The sequence below is a fragment of the Pipra filicauda genome, unplaced genomic scaffold, assembly GCF_003945595.2.
Source record: "Pipra filicauda isolate LSUMZ 115617 unplaced genomic scaffold, ASM394559v2 scaffold35_size7292922_pilon, whole genome shotgun sequence".
Taxonomy (NCBI): Eukaryota; Metazoa; Chordata; class Aves; order Passeriformes; family Pipridae; genus Pipra; species Pipra filicauda.
The window spans coordinates 5,828,783-5,840,348 of NW_024104487.1; the positions used below are offsets into that span (position 1 = coordinate 5,828,783).

Sequence of the window (11,566 nt, forward strand, 5' to 3'; positions counted from 1 at the left end):
GTTCACTTGTGCTATGAGCTGGGAAGTGTCTGCTTGGCAATTACATGCCTAGGACACAATGCTGGTAAGAAGGTATGCGTGTTCTCTTATGAAAACAGTGTCACAAAAGGTTTCACCTCTCAGCCCTGTCTGCTACTGCTCTGGGGACACTTCAAAAGTAGATCATTCTGCAGTCAAATTAGAAATCTTTTGGTGTTGATGACCAGTCAGAGCAGTGCTTAAGAGTAATGGGGAAGTAGACTCCTGTGATTAAGTTACACAAATAGAGGTACTGAAAGAGCAGCTTACTCAAACTCAGGCAAATTAACAAAAAATTTTATTGAGTATTCAATATAGCACCACACAAAAGGTACACTGTGCTTTGTGTTGCCTTTAAGGAACATGCCAGAGCACTTTCAAACTAGAAAAACTAATGTAAAAAGCTTTCTTGTTTTTCAACAGAGTTTACTATTTGCTGTAGAGAAGCTACTTTCAAAAACCCACAACTTTTGTACATAACATTTTAATGCTGTTCCAGGCAGACTAAGTATTATTCCCTTACTCATTAGGTCTCTTTCATGTTCTGGGGTTTAAGCTTGGTTCAAAAAAAAATCTCAGGCCAATGTGCTTTCAGGAAAAGTATTTAGTACAGAACTTACTACCAGGTGCAACTGACAACATACTAGTCACCTGCTAAATTCTGTTTCTTGAAAAGTAACAGAATTTTTGAGCAATGGTAATTATGTGGATTGGGCTTTACAAATCAATCCAAGTCAAATGAGAAAGATTTGGAATCAGCTTTTAATTTTGTCTTGGGCTCAAAGATAAACAAGGAGTACGTACTTGAAAATATTATAGAAAAACTGCATCATAGAAAAAAGATGGGTGACTGTGAAGGGTCATTTAGTCCATTTAGTCCTCTTTCAGTACAAATTGTTATGCTATAATGGCTTTAAATTATTTCATATATAAGGTGCTTCTGCAGCCCATATCAGGGGCAGGAACTAGATGGAACCCTTCCAGTCCAAACCATTCTGTGATGCTATTTCGTTCTGAAGTATTTACTGGTCCCTCACATAACCAAACTTTGTTTCTTAGCCTGAATTGTTCAGATTAAGTTCTGTATATCAGCTATTACACTTACATTAAATGGGCTTTATTTTTCCTTTTTTTAGTTGAGGTGAACTGGAAACACATCTGTTTTGCCTGAATATGGAACACACAAATGTTTCAGAACATCCTTTATTTGATGCGTCTTGCAGTTAGAGAAAGGCCAGTTTGCATAAAGGGAACCTTAGCAAGTCAATAATAGTAGTAGAACCATAGTAAAATGAAAGTATGGAATGGACCCCGTGCTAATGCATATAAAGAGAGTACTGGAAAACTGCTAGGCTTCCAGCTTCACTGACTCCAGTATGGAACGTGCTTCCTTATACTCTTCAGCTTCTTCCAATTCTTTTTCATTTTCCTGGAATTAAAAACAACATTTTTGAGTATTCTGAAAATAACTGCTGTGGGATTAAATTTAAGAAGGTAACTATGGAAAAAACCTGGTAACAACAGACGAGAAGGTTGAGGTAACCACGTTTTTGTCTCACTAGCAGCCTCTCTTTCCACACCTCTCAAGTGGATGGATAGGGACCTAGGGAGCAAAGTCCCTCCCATTGTAAGTAAAGATCAGGCTCACAACCACCTGAGGAACCTGAATGTACATAAGTCTGTAGGACCCAGTAGGATGCCTCCCAGAGTCCTGAGGTAATTGGCTGATGTAGTTACCAGGCCCCCCTCCATGATATTTGTAAAGCTGTGGCAGTCCAGTGAAGTCCTTGAAGACTGGAAAAAGGGAAACATCTCTAAGCTGGAGAGATGGATTTGATGGGTAGACAGTTTAGTGGCTAAAGAGTGGTGCCGCTGACACACCTGATGCCATCCAGAGCAACCTGGACAAGCTCAAGAAGTGGGCCCATGTGAATCTCATGAGGTTTAACAAGGTCAAGTGCAAGATGCTGCACCTGGGTCTGAGCAACCCCCAGTATCAATAAAGGTTCAGGATGAAGGAATTGAGAGCAGCCCTGCTGAGAAGGACTCGGGGGTGCTGGTGGATGAGAGGCTGGACATGACCCAGCAATGTGCACTCACAGCCCAGAAAGTCAGTTGTATCCTGGGCTGCATCAAAAGCAGTGTGGGCAGCAGGTCAAGGGAGGGGATTCTGCCTCTCTGCTCTGCTCTGGTGAGACTCCACCTGGAGCCCTGCACCCATCTCTGGGGTCCTCAGTCCAGACATTGACCTGTTAGAATGAGTCCAGAGGAGGGCTACCAGGATGATCAGAGGGCTGGAGCAGCTCCCCTATAACAAAAGGCTCAGAGAGTTGGGGCTGTATAGCCTGGAGAAGAGAAGGCTCTGGAGACCTTCTAGCACCTTGTAGTACTTAGAGGGGGCCTACAAGAAAGATGGGAACAGACCTTTTAGAAGGGCCTGTTGCAATAAGACAAAGGGTGATGGGTTTAAGCTAAAAGAAGATAGATTCAGACTAGATATAAGGAAGATGTTTTTTACAGTGAGGGTGACAAAACACTGTTAACAGGTTGCCTAGAGAGGTGGTAGGTGCTACATCCCTGTAAACATTCAGGATGGGCCTATGAGCAACCTGATCTTGTTGAAGATATCCCTGCTCATTGCAAGGGGGTTGGACTAGATGACCTTTAAAGGTCCCTTCCAACCCGAACCATTCTATGAAATGAGAGATACATCATTTTTGAAAACATAAGTTCTGTGTGACTCAAAGCACAGGTAAATTCTTTAATCCTACTTAAGGTCCAGTATAATACCTGTCATGTGGAAGCAGATTTGACCTGTGCATACCTTTATTTTATTGTGTTAAATATTTAAAATCAAGGAACCAATAAGAACAAACCTCACACAGAGAGTACTCTTAGGAAAAAGCTTAAGTAGATTGACAACTGAAAAAACACACCATGATACAGTAAATTTTAATAAAAGCATTGAAGGTGAGCTAAGCAAAGAAAGCAACACCTGAAGACTTTCAAATTCTTAACAACAATAGTAACTGCCCCCGTTCCTTAAGTTTGCATAGCACACTATAAATCAATAGCACTGTTTCTGCATACCACTGAAATCTAGACTGGCTAACTGTTAAGTAACTAGTTGACTGACAAAAGAACCCTAAATCTTGCCAGGTACTAAACATTTATTTTGGAAAACAGTAGAAGCAAAAGATCTGAGAATAGGATACCTTGAGTTTTCCATTAAAAAAAGTATTTGCATTTTAGCCATCAGTATATCTGGGGCTTAATGTAGGGCATATATTTTTAGCCCCACAATAGCATTTACACATGTAGCTGCATCCTTGATGACAAGGCACCTTTAAAAATAAGTACGATCATCTCAAAACTTGGTATAGTTTCAGTTAATCTATTTGTACAAGATACTTTTCATTCCTGCAGGTATTTGTATCTTAAAAACATGGCACTTACTGCTCACTTCACTAATAAACCATATAGCAAGGACTCATCTGACTTGTTTTTTGTCCATAGCATAATAAAAGTAGTAAGCAAAGTATTTTGACTATTTCAGTTCACTACAAGCATAATACATACATCTACACTATCTGTAAAACCAATTAACTGTTTTTTCTGATGATGGAACTAGCGCAGGAATTCTGAGTCTGTTCTGACAGTTTTGTATTTAAACTGTTGAGCGTACATTCCATTAAAGACGGCTTCCACTATTCTAATGCACACAGTTTTCACAGACTGAAGATCAAGTCTGCAAAGACAGTTACTAAAAGTGAAATACTGCTACGTTACAGGATTCTAGTCTTGGAACCTATAAACAGTAATTCTTCAATCCAGTTTTAATTTGCTGCAGTTGCACTGCAGACAGCCATGTTTATCCATGTCACCCAGGAACAGCAGCACTTCTTGATCAGTGGGGTATGGTGCTATACTCACTAGTAGTTGAGTAAGCTCTGCGTGTGCAACTTCTAGTCTGCGCTGGCAGTCCGGAATCATCATTCGTGACTCTTGTAAGATCTCGATCTGGGAAAATTAGAAGCCAATAAGAATGTATTCCAGATAGAAACATTATCTTTTAAGATAAGTTTTTACTCTGAAAAATCAGCAGTCCAGTCATTATCGAGGAACTTCAGAACAGTTGCACCCATTTTCTGAATAGGCTTCTTTATTAAAAGACACTCACTTAGCATAATTGTTTAAAACTCTTTTAATTTACAGGACACTTCCATTTACTCTGTACTTAATTAAATATAAAGTATTAGGCGCAAAAGAGTATTTAGAATAATTTTTCCCTTAGGAAAAAGTACTGCCTGGTAAGGTTTCCATACACCATTTGTTAAAAAGTCTATTTAAAACAAACTTTCTCCTGCTGTCATGAAGCAGCTTCATCCAAAATGGGATCAGCTGGTTATATAAATATCTCCTGCATCTTTTGGGTAATAAAGAAAAAGAGTGTTCAGATAATACCCCATAGAGATAATTACTGCATGAAAAAAGTTATTGAGTTATTGATCACATTGTGTGCAGACTGCAGGAGGCTCTGACTGAAAGACAAAGGTAAAGAAAAATGAAAAGCAAAGACCAGCAGGCTCATATTTTTGATGCTTATCATGCATAAAAAGTTATTACTTATCCTTGTGCTTCATTTTAGGAGAAAGATTATTCTCACCATGCACTTTGAACAAAATTACTAAACTGGCACCCCACTGAATCTGAAAATCTTGCCGCCTTCTAAAGAAAACAACTTCAGTCTTAAAAAACGGAACATTTGCTTCATGGAACATTTCTGGATCCAAAATCCAACCATTGAGAAGGAAAGGTGTGCAGAGTTGTTCAGTAATACTAACAGAAATGAAAATCTGTTAGATATTTAAATATGAAACATACAATACATTCAGGACAACGCTCAACAGAAGACATTCACTTTAAATGGCTTATTTCACTCTGTCATTCCTTTGCTGTATTGTCCTTTTAGCGTAACTGCTGCTGTGCCAAAGGGTCACTGTAAAAAGGATGTTAAGCTATAGCTAAGAATATATTTATGCATTCAGGAAGGCCTTATGTAGTAAGACATTATCACCATGTTTTGAAGTGTCATATATTTAAGTTCTTATGTCAAGTCGGTTTTGAGAGAAAAAACTTAGTTTCTAATTTTAGACTTTCATCAGTGAGTATAACATCCACAGAATGAGGTGTGCCATAAACTGTATGAGATGCTGCCTTCTACTTTATGTAGTAGAAATTTCTTGTATAAAGAATACCTACAAGAGTGAGAATATCCAACAATTACTTCCTTGAGCCGGCACTACTAAATATTTTTTGTAAAGCTGGTAGGTGAGATGAAAAGTAGTAACTTGTTTGATATGTGCCACTAGATAAGCTATCTGGGAAGGCTTATCTGTAAGCTGTAAGCTGTAGTTCTGCCTGCTCTGAGAAACAAAATGTAGTGATAATAGTGAAAGGGAGAGAGAGTAACAGAACCCAAGAGGAACAAGTGTTGCTTGGTGCAACTGCTTACCACCTGCTAACTGATACTCATTCCATCCCCAAGCAGTAATTGGCATCTCCCAGCAAATTCCCCCAGTTTTATACACTGAGCATGACATCCTATAATATGGAATATCCCTGTGGCCAGTCTGGGTCACCTGTTCTGACTATGGTCCCTCATGGCTTTTTGTGCACCTGCTCAACTGGCAGAGCACAAGACAGCAAAAAGTCCTTAACTTAGGGTAAATGCTACTTAGCAACAACTAAAACATCAGTGTGTTATCAACATTTATTTTCATACTAAAAAAACAGTACTGTACCTGCTACTAGGAAGAAAATTAACTCTGTCTCAGCTGAAATGAGGACAGTATGTTACAAAGGAAGTTATAACATGAAGTTGATCTAACTTTGCAAAGAATCATAAATATCTGCAAAGATTTTGTGAATTACAGTGTCAAACAGAATTATTAAAAATCTGGAGTAACTGCAGTGCATCTAAATACAGTGTTAAGACAAAGCACAAAAATGTGTACAGAGAGAAACAAATTGAGCTTGTTGTCAGTAAGTGCACATAGGACCAAAAGAGCTCTTGTGGCTACAGTGAGGATGACATCCCCTTTCTTCAGGTGTACTGAAAAAGCCAGTTAAACAAATCTCTTCAACCCGCGATGTTTCTAGTCAGTTGTCTTTCAGGACTGAAGCTATTTCTACTAAAGGAACAGATGTCTGGCGTATTTCAAAATAAAACAGCTTCCTCAGATGTGATGGAGCTCTTTAACTGTTGGGTTGTATATAGCCTATCTATTAAACACGATTGGAAATTGTAAATTGGATCAGATGTCAAAAGAAGTATTTGCTTAATGCACTACTGGGTAGCCTTCAATCTGTTTTCCATAAATTTCAGACTGCAGTGACAGATAAGACAGAGCAGATGCAAACACACAGATTCACCTACCATTTGCTTAGTAGGAAGGGCACCATAACTAAAATCAGACAATTTACACATTCAAAATAAGCATAAAGACCATACCTGTGAGAAACAGCTGAGGGAGTAATGACCAGGCTTTAAACATTAGCAACTTATATTTTTAGCATGTTCCACAATGAAAGCTCAAAGCTATTTTAACTTTTGACATAACGGAGCTGTTAGATCCGGCAGATTCTCTACTTTTGGATCACCCAAGCGCTTAGACAGAAACAAATTTTTGATAATTTAAGAATACAGTAAATGTTACTTTATATGAGTGCTGGTACCTGTAACAGGAAGCAATTTTGCTCAGCCTGACATGCATTGTATTAGTGAGGATACCACTTTTATCAGCTTCAAAAAGACAGAAGCAGAGTTTATAGATTTGGGTTTTTTCCCCAGCTGACCCAGATCTAACTAAGAGATTTAGACATATGCAGATCCACAAATAATTTGAAAACAACAAGAAGAAGACTTCAACAGGGCTCTCTGTCCTTCCTTGCTCTTAGGAGGACAGCCTGATAAACTACTGGGTCACAGGATATAGAGGCTGTATTGTTTCACATGACAGGAGTGGTGGTCTAAACAGAAGAGACAGCTAATAACCATGATAAATGTAAATGACTCATACATGTACCAATTACATACACACGTGAATATATATTCTTTATTATGTGAGAGTATTTAAAACTCTCACATAATCACTTGTCCACTAACTGTTGCACAGGAATCTTGAAATTATAAACTTGGTCAGCATCTACCAGCACTGCAAGAAAACTATTCTCTTTGTTTTTCTGATATTGAATCTGCTCCTCATTAAGCAAATCTCTCTGGACAGTGCACGTGAAGGCCAGCAACTGCCAACCAACCCTGCTGGTCACTGCCTCACCTAGAGAACACTTGAGTCCACAGGAACCACAAGTTGCCCCACTGCACAAGGAGTTAGAAGAAAAATACTAAGTCAAACCCTACTGTTTGACAAAGGGATCCCTCATTACAGACCAGACACACCCTAAAGACTACATGTGCTGTAGGAATGGCATTATCCACTTTCAAGCAAAATCTGCCATATTCACTTCGGTACTGTAAAAGCATATGTTCTACTTGTGAGTTGTAACCAGAAAACTGCAAGTAATGCTTTTAAGCTTTCTAAGCATCTCTCCATGAACTCTCTATTGATTTGTGTGTATATTTATTTTTATATATATATATATCTCATTTAGCTAATACTTCAGCTACAGTAATAGTTAAAACTATTCTCGTAGTCTCAAATGATTGAATTCATTCCCATTCCCCAAATGTTACTTTTTATTACCAAAGACTACAACTGTATTTTAAGAGTTATTCAGATTAGAAATTAACTAAAAGCAATTCTTAAAATGTGTAACTACAGATATTTTTCCTGAAAAAAAATCCTCAAACTCTTAACTCTATCCAAAATATCAGTCTGAGCAAACTCCTGGTATTATATAACTTTCTTTAGAATAGCAGATTTGATCCTAGGAAAAAAGTGTGCACATTCTTTCTGAGCTGCCACATTTTTAATAACCTAAAATATTATGAAATTCCAGACAAATAAGAAGTGAAGATGTCATTGGAGGAACTGCTTGCTTTCAAAGTGGATCAGGCAATTTCTGAATGAATGAATGCTGTTTTCTGTGAAGGCTTTTGTCATTGGTGTCTGAGAATACCTTCAAGTAGTATGGAACATTTCATTTCAGCAGAAGTTCACAGCCACCGCTGTTTTTGACTTTGATGATATCTTGCAGGTCACTGCGGAAATACCATGGTGCAGTCAAATAATCTGATGAATGGACGACACTAAAAATGGGAATTGCATTCATTAGTTCTTGTTAGCACCAGCGGATCTTCAGAAAGGCTACTGTGTTGTAAGGATCTTCAAGTCTCAGTCTGTTGTGAGGCAGAAGACAGCTCCGCTCTATGAAATAAAATTTTCTTCTTGTATACCAATTCTTTATTTGTATAATAAAGAATTCATAATGAAAGCAACGCAGGACATAGACACATGAACTGAAATACGAACTTACTGAAAAAAGCTGGTTTAGCTTGCTCTAAAAATTCCTTCTCCTATCTTTTGTTAATTTTATATTTGAGTTTTGCTTAACCAATTCTTCCATTGTTTAAAAATGAAGATAGGACACCAATAGGTTATGTGTTAGAACAAAAGGCCAGCAGACTGTTAAAAAAAGGTGAAATTAATTTTAATTTACAGTTTTAGTTTCTGAGAAGATTTGAGAGAAAACATCTGGGAAATGCTTGGGGAAAAAACATAGTTAAAAGGTAACATAGTTAGTTGAAAGAATATGAAGACCACAGTGAAACATGGACCTTTCACACTTCTGTGAAGAATAAACACAAATCTCCCAAACTCTAGCTGCCTCCCAGGGAGAAAGAAATGTGACACTTCTTCCAAAATGGTATGTACCAACTGTCTGCAACCACTATTCTTGTGGGACACCTTCCGAGAAAAAAAATGTAGTCATACTGTAATAGTAACGCTAAATCATATTCTTGAGCAGATGAAAACATAGCATGTCTCTTCTTAGTCAGTGACTTCACTACAAACTCCAGCAGCTCTTGGGGAGCAGCTGCATACCCCTGCTCCCTTTCTTTGACGCCTGGGAATTTACCAGAAGAATACTAGTATCCTCAAGAGTTGAAATGTTTTCATCTTCATATTAACTACCAAGCATTCTCACTTTGCTGTAACATTTGCTGTAACAACAAGCACTTGGTTTACCTATATCCATCCAGACCATGTATTTACTACAGGTTCTTGGTATTTCTGAGAAAGAGTTCATGATGGCCTCAGATGCACTGTTTGTGAGTGACAGCCATCCTGACGCGAAGTGCTAAGTAATAATCCGTACGCAGTCTCCTTATAATTTAACAGTTTAAGGAAGTTTCTACAGCTGCTTATTATGACTTTTGTAATTGACAGGATTTTAGTCTAGTATTTATATAACAGGTACAGTAGATTCTTGTATTTAAGGATTAAATGAAAACAAGAATTTTATAAAACATGTTCTAGGATAGTTACCTGCTTCTTAATTCCATAATCATCACATGCTTCAGCTTTCATTTTTTCAATCTTTTCTTCTTGCTGTTTTGCTTCTTTTTCATACATAACTTTTTCTTTTGCCAACCTGCAATTAAACCAAGTGACTGTGTTAATCTGGTTCTATTACAGTAAAAGGTAAGATCACTGATAACAGCCTCCTGCCCAAAAGCTGCAGCAGGGGTAAGATAATACACAGTTTTATAAAAAAAGGCTCTTAACCACTGCCAAAAACTACATGTAGGAAATGCCAAATTCAACTATAACGTCTAAAGATTCTTATGAGAATATTTTAAATTTAAAAATTAGTTTAAAGATTATTTGTGGACTTATCTACATAGAATATCTCAAAAAAGCTTTGTATTGGTACTTCGTTTCAAATGCCTAACAGAAATAGAAAGCTGCCTTGTGGATCTGCATCAGTGCTGATGAAGATGGTAGTTCAGAGAAGAAAGCTATGTATCTCAAAATATTAAATGTGTGCAAAGACAACAACTGCCAGACTTTCTCAACATCATCCCACTTCTAATAGTTTTGCAGGTCAATTGACCTGTACTGGCTGTTAGAGTAACATAGTCTTTCCTCTTCCCCATTCCTTCCTAAATAAGTCCACTGCACCTGCATTGTTAGGTGAATAATGACAGACATAATTTTCAGTAGTAACTTTGAAAAAAGTTATCACGTTAATGAAAAAACCCAGCATTTTAAAGTTCACCAGGATCCCCTAATGTTATTTTTCCTCATCACTACATTTCATACCGTTAAATGCACTATTTCCCATAATATTTTTCATACAAAATAACGAAAAGTGAAATTTCCAAATTACACCATAGTCTCACAGTCTTGTGGTTATTTGAGTATTTTCTCCATTTACCTTGATGATGGTTTGGGGGTTACAGACAAAAATAACAGTCCCATAATTTACATTACAACCGTTTTCTTTATGTCCTGTCTTTTAAAGGAAAAAAAATTCCATTTTCTAATCCTAATAATGGACCTACACTTGGGAGTAGAGCGTTTTTTGCTAACTAGTATAGATTCAAGAGTAACGTAAATAACTTTGAAGAGAAATATTAAGGTAGTGTGATGCCCTGCAGTAATTTTTACATTGCAATCCCATTATCAAACTTTAGTATTTGTTGTTACTGCAATTTTGCTGTTGCATCTCCTACTTTATTAGTTATGTTCATTAGGTATATACTAGATTACATAATAATAGATCTGAACCAAAACATTCTTCAGTATCTGAAAAATAAAGGAGTCATTTCTCATCAGCTTATTCAGGACCAGAACAAACACTGAAATGCTGCTGTAGACCTGAGGTCATGCCAAAGGAAATCCTTCCCCAAACAAAAGAACCTGATCAGCCTATAGAAGATTAAGGAGAATTTAACATCCAAAAGAACATAATCAGATCTAAGAAGCAAAGAATATATTATACAAATGAAAAGAGAATAAATAAAGGTCTAGTTGAGAGCTTCATGATCACATTAGTGCATCAGAGCAAATTCATTCATAATTTTTCACAGTTAAGCGCCCTACTAGAAGTTCTGAGGATGGACAGAATGTTATTGCGGTGACAAGAACCTTTTGCGAACTGAAGCTGCCACAAAAGCACCACTGCAGTTGTATTACAAGAAAAATTCCACGGAGAATATAGTGATAATGCAATAGCAGGACCTCTCCCTGCTTTTGACAGAGTTTACATCATCAAAAATTGTTTCGCTAAAATAGCCTGAAGAGGTGTCTCTACAGCAGTTGGCTGGGCTGTGGCAACCTGAACTTTTTTCAACCCCTGTGGAGTCACACCATAAGAGGGCCTTCAGCCTTACAGAGCAGCTTTAACGGCGTGTAGAGCACATACTGTAGGTATTGACTAGGCCAGTTGCTACAAGTAGGCCAAGTACTAGCTCTGAGAAGTAGTACTAGGGTAAGATAGGTGTCTAATTACTACTAATAAAGACACTAAATCAGTGGCTGTAATTCCAGCTCAGTATTAGCATCAGCAAATATTGATT

At 37.6% G+C, this 11,566-nt stretch overlaps 1 protein-coding gene across 1 annotated transcript in view; it reads right to left on the reverse strand.

Annotated features, from left to right (window-relative positions):
- Positions 1-294: 294 nt before the first annotated feature.
- Positions 295-11,566, reverse strand: part of TBCA (tubulin folding cofactor A) — a 24,852-nt gene continuing 13,580 nt past the window's right edge. Inside the window, exons 2-4 of the mRNA XM_027709980.2 lie at positions 9,531-9,636; positions 3,952-4,038; positions 295-1,447 (exon numbers count right to left, since the gene is read on the reverse strand). Of these exons, the coding sequence (XP_027565781.1) occupies positions 1,367-1,447; positions 3,952-4,038; positions 9,531-9,636 (274 nt within the window). The 3' untranslated portion in view covers positions 295-1,366. The remainder of the gene's footprint in view (positions 1,448-3,951; positions 4,039-9,530; positions 9,637-11,566) is intronic.